This window comes from Pinus tabuliformis, chromosome 8, assembly GCF_031772625.1.
Source record: "Pinus tabuliformis cultivar Carrire ecotype Pingquan chromosome 8, CPIR1, whole genome shotgun sequence".
Classification (NCBI taxonomy): domain Eukaryota; kingdom Viridiplantae; phylum Streptophyta; class Pinopsida; order Pinales; family Pinaceae; genus Pinus; species Pinus tabuliformis.
The window spans coordinates 1769672523-1769694627 of NC_142294.1; the positions used below are offsets into that span (position 1 = coordinate 1769672523).

At 33.9% G+C, this 22105-nt stretch overlaps 1 protein-coding gene across 1 annotated transcript; it reads left to right on the top strand.

Annotated features, from left to right (window-relative positions):
* Positions 1–19791: 19791 nt before the first annotated feature.
* On the top strand, positions 19792–21874 carry LOC149243224 (CBL-interacting protein kinase 2-like). The gene has a single exon (XM_089367775.1). It carries the CDS (start codon positions 20015–20017, stop codon positions 21260–21262), a length of 1248 nt encoding a protein of 415 aa, XP_089223901.1. The 5' UTR covers positions 19792–20014; the 3' UTR covers positions 21263–21874.
* Positions 21875–22105: the final 231 nt, after the last annotated feature.

Below are 22105 nucleotides of genomic sequence, written 5' to 3' on the forward strand. Positions count from 1 at the left end.
TGCTAGATGCAAAAATTATCATAACAATACTATGTGTCTATTTCAGAATAATGACTTCAAGGAGACGTTACGAAAATAATTAACAACACACACTATAGTTATCATTTTCCAACTCCTTAAGCATGGTCAAGGAAATACTCACATGCTCCTCGAGCACTATCTAGTCAACCCCAGACTTAGCGTCTTCTGCAAGATTCTGACACTAAAAGCTTGCTCTATCTGGTCATTACCAGACATAGCGATTTCTTTTTCCCATCTCCGTCTGTCCCTACAGCACGGTCTTCTTCCTTCTCCTTGCTTCCTTTTCCTTTGGAAGCATCTATGGTTGGGGAAGGTAGTTAGAGTTCACTGACAACTGTATTAACACAGGTAGTCTATTAATGAATAATTATCACATGTAGTTATACCATGAATGGGTCCTAGAAATGTTACCCACTGAACATGCCTCCACAATTAACTTTACCCTGGAATGCAACATGCATAAGAAATCCATCATTCCCATAGTAGAGATAAATTCAACCCTCATTAAATCGAGGCTCCAGTGGTTTTTATCTCCCAACAAGCACATACCATGCTAATGGATTTCAGTTGATTAGAAGGTAATCATCATTAAAACTATTAGGACATAAGCATATACTATTCATCATGCATTCTCATGGTGAATAAAATTAAGAACTCTTCTCATAAACAACTAGAACTATAGCACAGAGAGAGTAAGAATCTTCACACACACATTCCATGCATGTGACATCAATCAACTTTAATTGTTTACGGATTGTAGCAATCTTAGTCCAATTCAATTAATGCATATAAGTTCTATGGGTTAGTCATACAACACTAACCAATCTCAACTACCAATCATCTTCATGCATCCATGACAAGACTGAATCAAAGTTAGTTATGACAATCAAGTCTCGCTGCTTGACTCATTGCATGTTTTCAATATCTAAAGGGGTTCTTCTAATGTCCTTTTTAAAACAATTTTTCATCCTATTCAAGGATGTTCCCCCTGATTTATATTCATGCATTGGCTTATTAAGTTTCGTTCATTGTAATTTCAATCTAGTTCAATTTATGCATGGTTGTTATGGCCATATGTGCAAATCAAAAGTTGGTAGTTGGTGGTCACTTCCTCAATGAGTGTTCACTATTGTTCTTAAGTGTAATGAGTGTTCAATTTTGTTTGTAAGTGCGACAAAAGTTTCATTGTCTTTTATCCTCATCAGGAATCCAACGTTATGAACGTAGTTATGTAACAACTTATTACTTACTTCTCAAAGAAGTTATAAACATGAATCACACCTGTCATGCCAAAAGTAGTGTATGAAATAAATGAATATGCGAATGATTAAACTCATACCTGAGTTAATGCCTACTGATGGCGTACCTCAATATCCTTTCCGCTTACCAATTCCCAAAGGCGCCAGTACTGCAACCTTTAGCTCTGATACCACTTGTCACATACCCCGATAACCTCGCAGGCAAAAGTAGGGAGTTAGAATTTTTCGTACAAATTACCACAAGTAATTAACCAATTCACAACTCCTCAATTCATTATTAACCATTAAATATAATATTCATTGGTGCAAGTAAATTGCCATCAAAGACAGTAAGTTTCATAAGCATTGCATAATCTTTAATCATCACTGAAATAACATAAACTGTCTCATGTATCCATGCATCCATTTCTTGATAACCTTAACATATTAGATAATCATACAATCTAATAAAGAACCATCAACATCAAGGATTCAACATCATCCATCTGACACAAAAGGCAATCACATCAATCACACCATTGAACACGGAAATACCCTGGAAACCCCGTAGGGTGAAAACCAGCAAACGTTTAATCTTCTTATTAAACGCTCGTGAGGGTTTTCACCCCTCACTCAATGGCTTATAAGGGATTCCATCCCTTAACCATTGTTATAAAATCATTACAATAAGTTATCATTTGGTTGTCACATAACTAGCTACAAGCTAATACAATTTACATGTAATCTTTTATTTACATACCGCCACATGCAAAGTTCCTTGTGGCATAATTGTTCTAGCAATGGGCAATACTGCAGCTTGACTTCATCTGCATGAACGAATAATCTTTTTCCTGTCATAATGTTAAACATCACCTTCCTTGGCACCATCTGCCATCGTTTCCTGTCAATGCAGTCATCAACAATCTTGGCAACAAGATTAGTCACAATATTATTCAAACAATGATCAACCTCTAAGAGATTCTTTAATATCTTTCACACATGCATGAGCACGCATAATATACTAGTTAACTAGTACATATATTCCAGTAAACTCTTGTTCTACTTTTCACAATACTTATTCATACTAATGCATATTTTTCTCATAACCAAGTATTGTTTTTCAAGAGATATCACTACCCATGAGAATATATCACAAACTACCCTCTTTAATCTATATTCACTTCCAGGAAAGGAAAGAAAAGACTACGAAATACCTTTTTAAGAAAAGAGAATTCATCCTATCTTTTCTTACATAAACACATATGCATGTTATATAAAGACAATAAATGTTCCTTATCTTTTAATGTTGCAAATATATATAATAACCATCTTTTCCTATATATAGGAATAACAACCTTTAACTACATGTAGTAATATATTTTCTCTACCAAGAAAATATATATAAAATCAATATTTATCTACATGCGGTAATATATTTTCTTTACAAGAGGAATATATAACCTTAATCTACATGTAGTAATATATTAGATTATTCATACTAAGGTTATTTAGGTAAAAACCTTCTTTAGGTTATTCAAGTAAAAACCCTATTCTCTTTACCAAGAGGAATATATAATCTTTATTTACATGTCCTAATACATTTTCTTTGCCAAGAAAATATAAAACAACAATCTCCTCAAGAACTTTATATGTCCTATACATCTCTTCTCAAGAGGATATTTTGGGTTCTTAGTAAGAACCTTGTGTAATTTATCCCAAGAAATAATAAAGCTACTTAGCTTTTAACACTCTCAAGAAAATCACAAAACTACTTAGTTTTTACTGTGCATAAACTAAGCAACCAATACTTTCAAGAGGAATTATATCTCTGCAATATTTTAATGCCTAAGAACTTTAAAGTGAGATTCTAATATTATGCCTTCAGGATGCATAAACTTATATGTTCATAGACAACGCAGATTTTTCAAAAAGAAAGGCACCATAGACTTATCATTTGCATCGGCAAATTCTTTGCATAGCAATTTCCATTTCTTGCTCATATCACCGCCTCTTTAAAAAGAGTGTGCATAATTTTGGACTTACCTTGAGTGTGATTTCAAGCATGAAGTCCGCAATACCTACCCCTCGATCTCGTCATTCTTGATTTCAAGGGATTCTATGTGCTTAACCAGAATCGCAGAGCGCACCGTCTTTTTAAATAAACTTCATGATGAGAGAACCGGCCCAACTTGGCTTTTATCACGCAGAATCGCAGAAGCTTCATGGTGCGAGAACTGGCCCACTCCAACGTAGCTCTAGATTCTAAGCCTCTGGGGTCTGACCTCTTCGATTTCATCATGCTGGCGCAGCGTGGTTCACCAGAATCGCAGAGTGCTCCGTCCTTTTGGTCAATCTTCATGGTGGGAGAACCGGTCCACCGCCCACAGTATCCAAGAGAACTAGCCATCCCTTTACTGCCCGTTCCAACCAGTTATAATAGGCGACACACTCCCAATCATTCCCGCTCCTATCACCGGCACTAGATCCCGTTTCAAGAATCAGTTATCCCCGGCGTGGAGGACGAATAGGTTTTTCCTATAATTTGCCAACATGTTCCCCATAAATAGTTATCAAGAATTAGTTACAAACTAATTCGTAACTTATTTCACGTTGAGTTAATTACGTTTACGTGAGGGATATGACATACTCCCCCCCTTAACAAGAACACCGTCCTCGGTGTTCATCTTTCACCGGAACTGATATTTTACTCGTGATATACCATATAAACCACGCAAAATGTGATTCTTCCTCTTCAAAATCAAAGACAACAAACAAAATAGTAATGATATAGTCATAAGAAATATCATTAGTTTAAGCATCAATAGTCATAAGCATTCGTAATTGCAAAATATGCAACTTTTAATCGCCACCACCTGGCCCTTATTCATTCATAATAAACAATTCTCTGTGTTAACTTACCATAACTTACCATCTTATGCTTGAAAATCATGAATACTTTCATGTAAGCCTTTTAATAGAGGTTGGACAATTCTTCAACCTTCCATGGTAAGTAACTCCTGTAATATATGACTAACAATTCAATCACATTAGTCACTATGTTTCGAGTCAAATGAAATACTTTTGACTAGCAATCAATTGCAATGTTAGATGCTTTCTAAATCACAGTACTTTTATAAGTACTTAAAGAGCACTAATACTAATCATCAAATGATAAATCACCGTTCCATGTGCATACTGAACGAATTCTTACCAAAGACATCCGCAAAGTACCTCGAGAAGTACCAAAGAGCACATAATTCTCTAATCATCAAAACAGTCAATCATTGCATCAAGCAAAAACTGTCTTAGCTCCCACTAAGATGTTCATAAAATTAATAATACAATAAAGGAATTAAAATTTCCAATTACTCCTTATTGAACATTAAACTCATTTCCTGTTAAAAGTGCATAACACATTTCGCACAACTATATGTAAAATTTATTTCTAACATAACATATAGCTGATTAGTTAATTCCTTTAGCTATGAAACCATAATGGACTAAAGAATTCCCAACCCATGGAAACTGGTTTCCATAACCAAACCGAGTCATTTTCACATCCAGACAATTTCTTCGATAGAGACCTTACCAGGTCTAACATAGAATTCCACTGACCAACCAGCTCAAGAATTCTAGGGAGAGGAAATCTGGGCAGACAAGTACCATCAACCCTTCCGGGCAGGTAGCTGCCATCAACCCAACTCCGGGCAGACAAGTACCATCAACCCCTCCGGGCAGGTATTGCCATCAACCCAAGCACTTGCAGGTCCTACTCGACCGCAATTACACTGGTCTCGCCAGTAAACGCTATCTGATCCTAACCAGACGTAGCGTACACAGGAAATTCTTTCCTCTTATGCCATCTGATCCCAACCAGACATAGCATGAATATTTCTCTTTTATTACTCTTTCCCAAAGTAATTACACAATGAACCATATAATCATTATCATTACAAAATAAACATGCATGTATACCATGCATTTACACTTATCCTCATCATGGGTCCACAACATCAAGATTGATGGGAAACATATCCATCATACACGTTGTATGCATGCAAATTTTCCAAATAACATAATTCCTGCATATCATATAACATCATTCTTTCTCATTTATAATTGCATTTCATATTGCAGCAATTTATGTGATGAGTTTTCTTGTTGCCATTAAGCTACCACTACTTAATTCCATCAGCAACGTTAGTTATAAATATGCATCAGCTAACACGTATTCCATTCCCAAGAATGTTCATGCATACAATATTGTCACGTATAAAAGCATATGCAAATACTCATTAATGTCTAAATGTCAACAATAGTTGAGTTAATACTCTCAGCATTCCCAATTTTGCCATAGTCTGCTGTTCCAATTCAAATCATCATTAATGGAGTATTATCTTATGTTTACTATGACTAACTTTAGTCATGCATTGTTAGTGTAATTAAACATAATTTCTCTAACATAAAAGAACATAACTCTTACGTCACAATGACTAATCTTTGTGCATACTATTGCTTATCCTATAAGCCCTTTTTTAATGTATGCAACACTTATTCCCTTCACTAGAAGACCACCATCATTCATACGACAAACCACATACCTCTTTCTTAAAGGAAGTCATTTTAATCCTCATTTCTCTATCTTCCGATGTGAGGATTTCTCAAGATTCCCTTTCAAGAAATTATTAAAGATATCTATCTTTAGGCATAAAAATTCAAGATACAAAAACAAGGTTTACTTATCCTTTATGTATCAAAATCAAGCAATCAACACAACTCATTCAACAAGACAATCTCTCCAAGAGATTATTATTTTCAAGGAAGCTAGCATGACCACTTTCTCTAAGTACACACAGACTCATAATTCCAAAGTCAAAATAGCTACCAATATGACACATGTCTTCTCCTAACACAATTACTTTACTTTAATGCACATAGTTCTTTTCATGCAACACGTAAGGATTTTGGTTCTTGAATGAACACTATTCTAATGTGTCTTTAAGGGAAGAACCTCTATTCTATTTCCAAGAAAAATTCTCATAAAATCATGCATCTTCATACATGAAGTATGCATACTCTTAGGAGGAGGCTATATTTATGTATATATGTAATATATTCTTTCCTCAAGAATTTAGGGATGAATATCTATGTGCCTAGAAGCACATTTTTAGTTATCTTTTATCATGCATGTAATGCATAGTCATATCACTAGAACTTAGAAACTAACTAGAATCATAATGCAATTAGCATATATATATATATATATATATATATATATATATATATATATATATATATATATATATATTTCCCAAGAAGCTTTTATCAAATAAAGATACATATTTTAATTCAAGCAAACTTGGCCACCTTCCATGCTATGTCCTCAGGACATTTATATACCTCATCCTCTTTTCTCAAGAAGATACTTAGCTATATTTAGCAAGGATTTTATAGACAAGAGACAAGCATTTCACGCACAAGACTCACGTGGAGTCTTTCTAATAGGAACTACCTGCTTTCTTTACCAAGAAAACATACAAAATAATCAATCTTTAACTGCATGCCTTAACACATTTTCTTTACCAAGAAAATCTATAAAAGAACCATTCTTTATTGCATGCATTCAAATACTTTCTATACTAAGAAATCATATAAAACATTCATACGTGTTCTTCAAGAAAGTTAACAAGACACTTATCTTATCCTTGGATCAACATGCATAACCAACAAGTTAAACCACCCTTACCGGAAGCAATGGTTCTACTTAAGCAATTAGAAGCATAATCTCCTAAGTGTCACACACGCACCAGAGTTACCACTTGATGCTAGATGCAAAAATTATCATAACAATACTATGTGTCTATTTCAGAATAATGACTTCAAGGAGACGTTACGAAAATAATTAACAACACACACTATAGTTATCATTTTCCAACTCCTTAAGCATGGTCAAGGAAATACTCACATGCTCCTCGAGCACTATCTAGTCAACCCCAGACTTAGCGTCTTCTGCAAGATTCTGACACTAAAAGCTTGCTCTATCTGGTCATTACCAGACATAGCGATTTCTTTTTCCCATCTCCGTCTGTCCCTACAGCACGGTCTTCTTCCTTCTCCTTGCTTCCTTTTCCTTTGGAAGCATCTATGGTTGGGGAAGGTAGTTAGAGTTCACTGACAACTGTATTAACACAGGTAGTCTATTAATGAATAATTATCACATGTAGTTATACCATGAATGGGTCCTAGAAATGTTACCCACTGAACATGCCTCCACAATTAACTTTACCCTGGAATGCAACATGCATAAGAAATCCATCATTCCCATAGTAGAGATAAATTCAACCCTCATTAAATCGAGGCTCCAGTGGTTTTTATCTCCCAACAAGCACATACCATGCTAATGGATTTCAGTTGATTAGAAGGTAATCATCATTAAAACTATTAGGACATAAGCATATACTATTCATCATGCATTCTCATGGTGAATAAAATTAAGAACTCTTCTCATAAACAACTAGAACTATAGCACAGAGAGAGTAAGAATCTTCACACACACATTCCATGCATGTGACATCAATCAACTTTAATTGTTTACGGATTGTAGCAATCTTAGTCCAATTCAATTAATGCATATAAGTTCTATGGGTTAGTCATACAACACTAACCAATCTCAACTACCAATCATCTTCATGCATCCATGACAAGACTGAATCAAAGTTAGTTATGACAATCAAGTCTCGCTGCTTGACTCATTGCATGTTTTCAATATCTAAAGGGGTTCTTCTAATGTCCTTTTTAAAACAATTTTTCATCCTATTCAAGGATGTTCCCCCTGATTTATATTCATGCATTGGCTTATTAAGTTTCGTTCATTGTAATTTCAATCTAGTTCAATTTATGCATGGTTGTTATGGCCATATGTGCAAATCAAAAGTTGGTAGTTGGTGGTCACTTCCTCAATGAGTGTTCACTATTGTGCTTAAGTGTAATGAGTGTTCAATTTTGTTTGTAAGTGCGACAAAAGTTTCATTGTCTTTTATCCTCATCAGGAATCCAACGTTGTGAACGTAGTTATGTAACAACTTATTACTTACTTCTCAAAGAAGTTATAAACATGAATCACACTTGTCATGCCAAAAGTAGTGTATGACATAAATGAATATGCAAATGATTAAACTCATACCTGAGTTAATGCCTACTGATAGCGTACCTCAATATCCTTTCCGCTTACCAATTCCCAAAGGCGCCAGTACTGCAACCTTTAGCTCTGATACCACTTGTCACATACCCCGATAACCTCGTAGGCAAAAGTAGGGAGTTAGAATTTTTCGTACAAATTACCACAAGTAATTAACCAATTCACAACTCCTCAATTCATTATTAACCATTAAATATAATATTCATTGGTGCAAGTAAATTGCCATCAAAGACAGTAAGTTTCATAAGCATTGCATAATCTTTAATCATCACTGAAATAACATAAACTGTCTCATGTATCCATGCATCCATTTCTTGATAACCTTAACATATTAGATAATCATACAATCTAATAAAGAACCATCAACATCAAGGATTCAACATCATCCATCTGACACAAAAGGCAATCACATCAATCACACCATTGAACACGGAAATACCCTGGAAACCCCGTAGGGTGAAAACCAGCAAACATTTAATCTTCTTATTAAACGCTCGTGAGGGTTTTCACCCCTCACTCAATGGCTTATAAGGGATTCCATCCCTTAACCATTGTTATAAAATCATTACAATAAGTTATCATTTGGTTGTCACATGACTAGCTACAAGCTAATACAATTTACATGTAATCTTTTATTTACATACCGCCACATGCAAAGTTCCTTGTGGCATAATTGTTCTAGCAATGGGCAATACTGCAGCTTGACTTCATCTGCATGAACGAATAATTTTTTTCCTGTCATAATGTTAAACATCACCTTCCTTGGCACCATCTGCCCTCGTTTCCTGTCAATGCAGTCAACAATCTTGGTAACAAGATTAGTCACAATATTATTCAAACAATGATCAACCTCTAAGAGATTCTTTAATATCTTTCACACATGCATGAGCACGCATAATATACTAGTTAACTAGTACATATATTCCAGTAAACTCTTGTTCTACTTTTCACAATACTTATTCATACTAATGCATATTTTCTCATAACCAAGTATTGTTTTTCAAGAGATATCACTACCCATGAGAATATATCACAAACTACCTTCTTTAATCTATATTCACTTCCAGGAAAGGAAAGAAAAGACTACAAAATACCTTTTTAAGAAAAGAGAATTCATCCTATCTTTTCTTACATAAACACATATGCATGTTATATAAAGACAATAAATGTTCCTTATCTTTTAATGTTGCAAATATATATAATAACCATCTTTTCCTATATATAGGAATAACAACCTTTAACTACACGTAGTAATATATTTTCTCTACCAAGAAAATATATATAAAATCAATATTTATCTACATGCGGTAGTATATTTTCTTTACAAGAGGAATATATAACCTTAATCTACATGTAGTAATATATTAGATTATTCATACTAAGGTTATTTAGGTAAAAACCTTCTTTAGGTTATTCAAGTAAAAACCCTATTCTCTTTACCAAGAGGAATATATAATCTTTATTTACATGTCCTAATACATTTTCTTTGCCAAGAAAATATAAGACAACAATCTCCTCAAGAACTTTATATGTCCTATACATCTCTTCTCAAGAGGATATTTTGGGTTCTTAGTAAGAACCTTGTGTAATTTATCCCAAGAAATAATAAAGCTACTTAGCTTTTAACACTCTCAAGAAAATCACAAAACTACTTAGTTTTTACTGTGCATAAACTAAGCAACCAATACTTTCAAGAGGAATTATATCTCTGCAATATTTTAATGCCTAAGAACTTTAAAGTGAGATTCTAATATTATGCCTTCAGGATGCATAAACTTATATGTTCATAGACAACGCAGATTTTTCAAAAAGAAAGGCACCATAGACTTATCATTTGCATCGGCAAATTCTTTGCATAGCAATTTCCATTTCTTGCTCATATCACCGCCTCTTTAAAAAGAGTGTGCATAATTTTGGACTTACCTTGAGTGTGATTTCAAGCATGAAGTCCGCAATACCTACCCCTCGATCTCGTCATTCTTGATTTCAAGGGATTCTATGTGCTTAACCAGAATCGCAGAGCGCGCCGTCTTTTTAAATAAACTTCATGATGAGAGAACCGGCCCAACTTGGCTTTTATCACGCAGAATCGCAGAAGCTTCATGGTGCGAGAACTGGCCCACTCCAACGTAGCTCTAGATTCTAAGCCTCTGGGGTCTGACCTCTTCGATTTCATCATGCTGGCGCAGCGTGGTTCACCAGAATCGCAGAGTGCTCCGTCCTTTTGGTCAATCTTCATGGTGGGAGAACCGGTCCACCGCCCACAGTATCCAAGAGAACTAGCCATCCCTTTACTGCCCGTTCCAACCAGTTATAATAGGCGACACACTCCCAATCATTCCCGCTCCTATCACCGGCACTAGATCCCGTTTCAAGAATCAGTTATCCCCGGCGTGGAGGACGAATAGGTTTTTCCTATAATTTGCCAACATGTTCCCCATAAATAGTTATCAAGAATTAGTTACAAACTAATTCGTAACTTATTTCACGTTGAGTTAATTACGTTTACGTGAGGGATATGACAGATTTTTTATTCTTAAGCTTTTGCATGAAAACCATCTAAAAATAAAATCCTTGAAAATAGCTTATACTCAAATAAATAACATATTTACTATCAATTACTTCCTTTCATAATTTAATCTAGTATTTGCATAAAAAAATGGACAGTAACAAGATGCAAATAAATATAATTACCAAAAATTACTTACCAAACAATTTACTTATCCACTTCGCATCTCAATTTGTTAGTTCCTTCCAAAGCAAAGGAACTAATAAGTTATAAATGGAAGGACTAAAGTGAAAAAAAAAATTACAATATACTAAATTGAATTTTATTATTTTTAACCTTTTATTTTTAATTGAGGAGAGAGTTAAATGTTTACACTTTTTTTTGGGCACTACAAGATCTCCTCTTGTATTGATTTTAACCTTTTATTTTTTATTTTTAATTGAGTTAATTGAGGAGAGAGTTAAATGTGTACACCTTTTTTTGGGCACTACAAGATTTCCTTTTGTATTGATTTTAACCTTTTATTTTTTATTTTTAATTGAGTTGACATATAAATGTTAAATGTTTATGTCCACAAGCATTTACACCTACACATATCCCCTTATACTAAGATGTAGAGTGCTTGTCTGTGCAATAACTATTAGGCACGAATTCAACTTCCATGAATATTCTAGAATATTCATAGTAATATCCACAAATGAAAGGTTGAAATTCATATGCAAAGTAGTTATGCCATTTTTTAAATTATTTAATTAGATTAATTAATTAAAAATAATATTATTTGAAGTAATTTATGTTTTTTTGGGCATGAAGTATTGATAAGCCATGACACTGGCCCATGGTGTTGTAACAAAGCCTTTTTTACAAATTAAGAATCTACACGGTAAACTGGGATTAATAATCTTCTTCCATGTTCTTTTATATGTATATATATATATATATATATATATATATATATATATATATATATATATATATATATTAATTTATTTTATAATTAATAATAATAATAATTTAAAATAAAGTTATAGTTTAGTTAGTTTTTAGGATTTTTTTAATTTTAACAACATGAATTGTATAATAAAGTAAGTGGTTTATAGCTATTATAGATAGATGTTTATGAATATTTACTAAATACCTAAGCTACTTCTAGTAAAATTGACAATTCAACAAATCAAAATTAATAATCAAATAAACTGAAATTAAAATTGAATTTTTTAATCATAAATATTTAAGCAATATGAAATTCATAAAAATCAACTTATCCCAAAGTTCCACTTCATTTATTCATGATTCTTTGCGTAAAAAATTAAATTAAAATGAAAATATATTTTATAAAAAAAACAAATTGAATTAAAATTAAATCTAAAAGTAAAATTAACTTAATATAAAATAAACTTATTTTCATTAATTTAGCCCACAATTCTTTAACTTACCATTTATAACCCACCCCACAATTCTTTAACTTACCATTTATAACCCGCCCCAAACATTTGGGATAACATAGAAATAACCACCTTGTAAGTATACACTATATCATCCCACTTGTTAGAAAAGAAACACGCATTTAAACTGATCATATTTGGCCTGAAAATATTACTTCAAGAGATGAAAAAAGGGGTGTCCGTTGACATTACATAAATGGGTTTCCTCGTATTCGATTAAGAAAAAGCTTTCCACCAATATCAGCCACGGTCATCGACGACTCCTGTTTGATATGAGGGAAGCTTCCAGTTGCCGCATTTAAAACAGTGTTATCAGACACATGGAGGATAGGAGGGCAGAATTACTTGATCATTTGCTTTGACCGAGCATGCCTAGTCAGATGAATGCCCATTCCTCTGTATTTTGTTTTTGCGATTTGGCTATGTCGGAATGCTTGCATTTTCGAAAATGCTGCTCCGAATCTAAGACATATTTCCATCAGAGCGGTTGAGTCTTTTTTTTTTTGAAATTGGTCTTTTTCTTCCCGCAGAAAAAAGAGTGACAGGACTTTCAAAGATATTTGACATAGCTTTCCATGGGGTTTTTTGATGTGGACTTTGAGGGGTGTGTCTGTGGGTGTGGAGTTGTTGTTTTCCTATCCCTTTCATATCAATATCATTTTTTTTGGTTTTGGTTTGGTGGTGTAGTTATTATTTCTCTATCCCTTTTACATCATTATCATTTTTTTTGGTTTGATGGTGTTGTCTTCTAAGATGATTTTAGGTTAATTAGTCATGTCAGAACATCTCAAATATTTTGGTTGTTTTTAAGATTTTTGGATGACTTTAGTTATGAATAATTGAAAACAGGTGCTTGAACCTATTTACTTGTAGAATTAATTAAAAAAGTCGTTTACTTGTCCAAAATAACAATTTGATTTAAAGTGGATGATTAGTAGAATTTGTTGAAGTATAACTTGTTAAATATTTAGAGAGAATATTTAATTGGCCATAAGAATGAATATAAGTAACCGATGTTTACTTACACAATAAAATATATTTAAGCAAATGCAAATGGTGTGGCAATTAATAGATAAATGAGATTTTACAATAACATATAGCTTCGTAAACGAGTCTTTGATTAATATTTACAACTCATTAATATTTACAACTCCATAGGGGATTTAACACTAATTGAAACTCAGTTTGATCTTACCCAGGTATTTACATAAAGAATTAAATATATGAAGAAAACATTATGAAATATCACAAAGAAAAACTCACATGAAGGACAAGCTATAGAAGACAAATTCAAAATCCTTTTATTAATGCAACAAATCTCCAACTCGATTACAATTCTCCTCCAAAAAGTTCATACAAGGGTTCAACCCATAATAACTCGAATGAGGAGTTATCTATACAAAACTAAATATCTGTTAGAGATATTTCTTACAAAATTTTACAGAAATAGTACAAAACAATAGGAAATTGAAAACTATTAAGTGGTGGCACTATTCTTTAGGAATCTCTTGATGATTGGTCCCCAAAAAGTGATGCCCAACTGTCTATTTGTTGAAGATGAAAGTTATTCAATTACTTCGCAGAAGTGATTCCATATTTGTTGACTTGGTATGGTGAGATTTACCAACTTCCTATAAACTTCATCTACTTCTGTGTACTTCTCAAAAGTGAGCTTATTTATAAAAATATGTTTTATTTCATGCTTAATGGTCAAATCAAAATCTAAAGCTTCTAATGCTTGCTTCCCTGTAATGTGCCCTTTTATGCCTACAAAACTTGATCTATTAGTTGTTACATTGTAAATTTTCTCACGGCAATCCTCCAAACTAATAAGCCTGTCATTTGGAGCCACTAATCCCGGCAATCCTCTCTGATTAAGTAAATTAAACTTAAAGTGAAACCTTTGAACATAGGTCTTTAATGCTTGACAATTAGTTTCTAGTTGTGTCATAAAGTTCTTCTTTTAGAAAACTTTCTTGATCTCCAAAATGGTTCTCGTTCTATCTAAAATCTATATTTGCTCCAACTCTGTCCTACTCTTTGAATTAAGAACTCTGATCATATCAATAGCCTCACTTGGTTTATCTTTAAGCAATTGTTTCACTTCATCAATGACTACTTGACATTTGTTGATGAGTTCCTCCTGCTCGAAAACGATCTTCTTGGATGGCCATATTTCAGTTATGACTTAACTAATGTCTGCCCAAATCCTTTCCTTGGCTTGGGCCAAGGTCTATGCCATCAATGACTGACTCTGCAACTCTTCAATCCTTCTGTTCAACCTGTTTGTTTTATGCATTTCCTTAACATACAAACTGCCATTCTTTATTTTATGTGCTGCCAAAGTCTGGAATTTCTTATGGAGCCTTTCATTTTCTTGCTTTTGATGAATGAGTTCCTGTGAAATTTTGTTCAAATCCTCTTTTGTCGATGTAGATTCCCCTGTGGTTGATGAAGATGTAATAGGAATAGATGTGATGGGGGCTATATATAATTGAGTAAATTTCTCTTTTCCTTTAAGCAACTTTTCAATTTGTTCCTCCATGGTTTTAATTTGTACATTTTGCTCAATTATCAGTTTGAGCATTTCTTCCTTATGTTGTTTGGTATCTGCTATTTCCTTAGTCTGGGGGTCCTCTGTAGAAGGCAGTTTGAGCTATTTTCTCAATGCTTCAATATCTGTGTTCTTCCTTTTTATTATATCTTCTGCTGCTTTTACATCAGTAGGGTCATATCCTATTTTAATGACTAAGTCCTCCAATGAATTAACCCTATTATCTTTAGCCAGAGAAGATATTTTCTAAATTTCCAATTGAGACTACACATTTGATAGAGCAATTTTAAGCTTTGACAATGCCATGGAAGTGTTGGTCATGGTTGAGAACAACATCTCACCAGACTGCCTATGCATGTCCATTTGGTCAATTGGATGAATCTGATTGGCATCAAATGAGAATATAGTTTTCTTATAATCGGAAGAAAATTTGGGAAAAGGTACTTGAGCCTGCAGAAAGGCCATCTGCTTTCTTCCCTTCTCATTGTCAAATGTTGTCAATAACCTATGTTTTGAAGTGGAAGTCTACTTCCAAAACTGTGCATAGACATTGGCTTTTAAAGCTTCATTCTTCTACTTGATCTCAAGAAAGTTAGCGAAAGCAATTGACTTCTCTATTTCACTTGGTCCAGCAAACTAAGTAATTTCTAGAATTTTTTGTGAAGTAGAAGAGGAAGGAGTAGTAATCACAGGCTCCTCGGTGACTATAGATACCTGTGAATCATCCCGATTGATGAAAATAGGCTCCTTTTGACCTTGACTTGCAGTAGTAGTAGTAGCCTTTGATTCAATCCTTGGTTTCTTTTGGTAGGGGATGAATTCCTTTTCTCCAATTATTGATGATGATGATCCTTCGCTAGGCCTTTTGTCAAGCTTAGTTTGAGAACATGGAGTCTGATGAGTAGAATGAGGAAAGACTTGTTCCTCTACTTCTTGAAGAGTATTCTCTTCCCTCTATTCCTGATTTCTAAATTTCTCAATCTCAGGCCTAGGTGTGTGATTATAAGGAGTAGTCTTAAGCTCCACCCTTAAATCTAAAATAATGTTGAATGGATCGTAGGACCAAGTGAAGCTGGGTTGAAAACCCATATGTTTGAGTATGACATCTATGTCTGAGCCAACTGATTTGGTGTTGCAAATGAATGACCCAACTTGTGCTTTAATCTTAAACTATGATTTTCTCTTTTCTAGTAAGAAATGTAGCTCATCCATATTCATCATTTGCCTGATATATTCCAAAGGAAAACTTCTCATTGGAACATACTTTGGCAACTTATATGGAACCAAATCACACCCATATACTTTGATATCTATGTAGTTCTGGTAGAGATACCAGTCTCCTATTCTGACTTGATCACTAAGGTGCAAGATCCTCTTGATTTCGGGACTGACTCTTGGTTCACTATGACTATTGAAAAGCTGTGATATTGGGTGAATGAAATAGTCTATGAAATCTGCAAATTTGAACTCAGTTCAGTTCTTTTTTATCAATGAGGTCCAATGAATAACTAAATATTTCACATGTAGTGGGAGTACTGAGCACATATATGTAAAAACTAATAAAGGAGCATTGGACACTTGTAGAAAGAGTTTTCACGTATTTACGTGTCACTATAGATTATGGAATCTTCCACCAAGGAAGAAATGGAGTAGATAGAGTGTTAGAGATATGTCTTGTAGAAGATCTACTAGTGGTTACATGTTTAACCTATTTGGAGGAGAAATCAATTGGATGAATAGGAGATAGATTATAATTTTTCCCTCAACTAATGAAGTTAAATCCATGGAAATTATTCATACAAGTAAAGAAGCTATACAGCTATAGAGATCAATTGTTTGTGAAAAACAAAGTATAACCTTTATAGTAAAGAACCCAACTTATCACTCTAAGTCAAAGCATGTTGACGTTCAATATCACTTTATGGGAGACATGATTTAAGACAAGAAGGTGTTGCTGGTGAAAGTGGAAACTTTGAAGAATGATACAAATTTATTACAAAATTTATGATCATAGAGAGATTTTCCTTGGTATATAGAAATAATGGTCATTGTTTCCTTAAATTATTAATCATGTAATATTGTGACCCTTGTATGTAAAGGAAAAAATAAGTGGAAGATTGTTAGGTATGTTTTATATTCTTTACATGATTAGTCTCATGTATTACTAACATTGGAGTAAGGGTGGTTCATGCCGAAAAGTATTTTGAGTTTTTATTTATTTATTTTGCATTGTTTTGGTTCCCTTTAGCATGGTTTTAGTGATTTTTTAGCCAATGGTATTTCAACCCATTGTAACATAACCATGGTAAAGAAATGTAATCCCATTGAATATATTATGGTTTTGTATACCATGGGATCATATATATTATATTGTAAATGATGCAAGAGATGATAAAGAAAGTTAGAGGTGTAACTCTATTTATTTTTTTTCGTTTTCCAGTTAGTGGTTTCCATAGTAAATCTCTAAGCATTTTGTGTTCCTACCATTGTTAATTTTCTATATATAAAGAATTTGCGTGTGCATTACTTGCTATAAAGTTTTAAAACTTACATTTGTTGACAAGAAGAGCTTATAATTAAGATGATACTCTCTTTTAATTGCGACATTGCTACCTGAAAGTCCTTGAATGCTGTAGAACCCTTCTCATAACATGATGAAAGTCTACAATTTTGTATGGGGAGCATTGTATGGTGTGCCAATGTCCATCCATGGTGAAATAGTTTGAACTCAATACTACAAAAAAATGGAGAAAGTGAAAAAAAAAAAAACCAACTAACATACCAAGGATAAATAGAGCCAACAACTAGATCATCAAAGTTATAGAAAAATTACCATGCCTCAATGATACCATGAGACAAAATAGGTGGAATAATAACTAGGATAAATAAACATCACCCCAAGCAAACAAAATTTATCCCATCCTCACTAGATAGTGCCATGTGATCACCATTAAATATGCACCTTTGTCCAAACCTAGAAATATTAGTGAGGAGTATGTGGGGGCTAGAGGAAAGCATGTGCCACTCCACTTGTTTATTGATTCAAATTGCAAGAAATTTTAATGTTTGGATAGATTAATTTCATGAGAGGTTGTTCTATTTTTTTGTCTTTATTTCTTCTCATTTCTTAGCTATATAATATATATGAAACAAATTTCATATATATAAGAGAAATAGATATATATATATATATATATATATATATATATATATGATATTTTATTATCTTAATTTTTTACTTTTGATTTTTATTTTAAAATATTAACATAATATTTATATATATTTCTATTTATTTCTATTTTAATTATTTTTAATATTATTTTTTGCCTTTTTTTATAATATCATTTTATCCCCTATTTTAATATGAGTATTCCCATAATTTATTTTTATAAATGTTATAAATAATTATAATAATTTTTTTATAATAATTATTATTATTCATTTTTATAAATGTTATAAATAATTATAATATTTTTTTTTATATTAATTATTATTATTTCTTAACAGTTAATTGATTAGTTTTAATATTTCTTCTCACAATGATTTTTTTTTATTTTTCGTCTTTATATATCTATATTGAATTAAATTTTATCCATCTTATTATCTCGATGATGAACTGCATTAGTTGATTCAAAACTCATCAACAACTAATACATTTATGTGATGTTGGTGAAGACATTTTCTAGATACTTCTAATAACAAAAGCATATCGTCATTGTTATAAAATTTCTTTATGTTGACATGTTTACTATGGAGTTTGTTAACTCTACAATCAATGGATTCAAAACTCTTTGCAATCTCTTATATTCTAAAAATCAATCTAGAAAAACATTATCTTCATTGTTATAAAATTTCTTTATATTGACATGTTTGCTATGGAGTTTGTTAACTTTCTCATACATAAAACTTGTATTTTATAAATAATAATAAAAAAGTTTATTATAACTACTAGTGTTTGGATCTTCATTATTATAACATTTCTTAATTTTAATTTAAAAATAAAACTTCTACGTAATCATTAAAAATTTAACCAAACTCTAAAATAGATTAATTCACATTTTAAAATTATAAACAACTCACACTTACTTTTTACATTTTTCTATATAATTACCCAAAAAAACAATATTAATTCAATTCTGGTTAATCTTAAACTTCTAACTTCTTAAATTTGGAAAATTGAATGATAAACGATTTCACTGAGTGTTTAACCCTTAGAAGTACACTAAAAAGTTTCAAATTTTGAAATAATGATACATAAAACTAAATTTCAAATTCTAAAATCATGATACATAGTAAAATCAAGTTACATTTTAAAACTTGATGTCTAAAAAACCCTTAATAAAATTAATCCATGTTTAAATTATATTTAAAATTAAAATTAAAATGAGTTACAAAATATTATTAATATTATAATTAATTTATATATATTTATATATGTCTTTATATAAAAAATGATTTTCAAAATAAAACCAACATATAATTTTAACTTTAATAAACCAAATATTCCATTAGTATGTTAAAAAAAATGAATTTTCCAAATGATGACAAAATAAGATGAAACTCGATATGAACGTTAAAAACTACAATCAAATGCCATGGTGAGATCACAAATTCACTTGCCAAACAAGTTAGTCGGAGAGATTTATCTCATACGGTACGGAATGATACAAGAATGGAATCGATGGCAAGACACGTGTCATGAATTGCAACACACAAGCAAAGAGCCCAAGATGATAGGTTGTCCCTTCCTCACCTAATTCCAGTGATGATCACGACTCTTGGATACGTTGTTGAATACGTTCACACTCAGGCTTTTTCCCGATTATTAACAGGATCTAAAGGGTTTATACTAGGCGACTTGTCTTCCATAATAAAATACAGCTATCAGAACTCCTACGCAGGCTATGCCGGGCTCTACCAGAAAACATCCCAACTACGCCAAGTGCAATGGAACGTATGCCGGAGAGACTCGACAGGCCTGAGACGGCGTAGACGCCTGAGCAGCAGTTTTAATCCACACGGATTTCTGATTTTAGTTTTTAGATTAAGATGAAGCTCAATATTCTGATGGAAAGGTATGAATTAGGGAGCCTGTTGGGGCAAGGGACGTTTGCCAAGGTCTACCATGCTAGAAATCTCGAAACCCGTGAGAACGTTGCCATTAAGGTAATGGACAAACGAAAAATCCTGGAGGTCGGAATGAGCGAGCAGATTAAACGGGAAATCTCCGTAATGAAATTGGTCCGACACCCCAACATTGTTCGGCTTTACGAAGTCCTGGCGAGCAAGTCCAAGATTTATATCGTCATGGAGTACGTTAAGGGCGGCGAGCTCTTTAACAAGGTTGCCAAAAAGGGGAAATTGAAAGAAGAGGAGGCGAGGAAGTATTTTCAACAACTTATCAGCGCGGTGAATTTCTGCCACAGCCGGGGCGTGTACCACCGAGACCTGAAGCCGGAGAACTTGTTATTAGACGACAATGGGGACATGAAGGTCTGCGACTTTGGGCTCAGCGCACTACCGGAGCAATTTAGACCGGACGGGCTTCTGCACACAGCGTGCGGCACGCCCGCGTACGTGGCGCCAGAGGTCATAACGATGAAGGGCTACGACGGCGCGAAGGCCGACATCTGGTCATGTGGGATCATACTGTTCGTGCTCAGGGCGGGTTACTTGCCATTCCGGGACGAGAGTGTTCTGGCACTGTATAAGAAAATCAACAAGGGCAACTTCAAGTGCCCGCCCTGGTTCTCCTCCGATCTCCGGCGGCTCATCTTCCGATTGCTGGACCACAATCCCCAGACGAGGATCACCGTTACGCAGCTCATGGAGGTCCCCTGGTTTCGGTTGGGCTTCAAACCCCCACAACCCGACAATGTCGAGTTGGCGTTCTTTGTTCCGAAGCCGGCCCGTTTCAACGCCTTCGACATAATATGCCTGTCGTCGGCGTTCAATCTGTCGGGGTTATTCGAGGACAAGAACGTGAAGCAGGAGTTGTGGTTCACATCAACTCAACCGGCGTCGACCATAATATCGAAGCTGGAGGAGATCGCCAAAGTGTTGAGATTCAGCGTCAAGAAGACTGAGGATTGCAAGATGAAGCTCCAGGGATCCGAGGTGGGGCTGAAGGGTCATTTGTCCATCGATGTCCAGATTTTTGAAATCACAGCCTCGCTCTTCATGGTGCAGCTTCACAAGACCGGGGGAGATACGGTGGAGTACAGTAAGTTGTGCAGCCAAGAGCTGAGACCGGCTCTGAAAGACATTGTCTGGATTTGGGATGGTAACAGCCAATAGAATGATGGATGGATATCGTTTGAGCTATGGCCTTATTACACAGGGATGGTATCTTGGACATTGCCTTGGGAATTTTGGAATATTTCCATCCCTTGACAAGCAGATTCTCTTAAAAAGCGATTCCCTGAAGGACATTGCCTTTCACATATGTCTGGAGCCGATTCATATCTTCTGAAATTGATCATCATTAACAGAAGTTCCGGCAGATCGATCCGGCCATGCCACTCTTGAAACTCTTAGGACGGCTTGATCCTGGAAATGTTAACAGGCGTTGAGAGGAAGGACACTTTGTGGGCGTGGATAGCGAGAGCCTTTGAGAGCTCTAAGAAAGCATTTATGTGGCCCTGTGCCAGTCATGGGAATAGCAAAAAGTGACGCTCCATAAACCTCCTTATACAAAATGGTGGTATGAGAGAGAAATGTATTCTCTGGTCCTTGTAAAGAGCATTGTACATAGCTAGCATTCACCTAAAAGGTTTGAATTGCATACCATTACTGGGTGGTATGAGAGAGAAATGTATTCTCTGGTCCGTGCATCATGCACATACAAAGAGCATTGTACACATCTACCATTCACCGAAAAGGTTTGAATCGCATACTATTACTTCTTTATTGAAAATTATTAATGTCAACAAAGACAGTCCATTAACTAAAAATTAAATTTCAAGAAAATGTTTGAATGACAAGGTATTACTTCATTATTGAAAATTATTAATGGAAGATGGGTAGTTAAAAGTTAAATTTCAAAGGTCCTTTTTGATCAAGAGTAGGACTTTCTATTAAACTTAGTCAAAAATACATAATTTACAAGAAGCTTCACTCGCTCTATGAAAGTTCAACAGT

What these genes read in the sequence shown, in the direction of transcription:
- LOC149243224 (XM_089367775.1), top strand. Translation starts at nt 20,015, where the DNA reads ATGAAGCTCAATATTCTGATGGAAAGGTATGAATTAGGGAGCCTGTTG.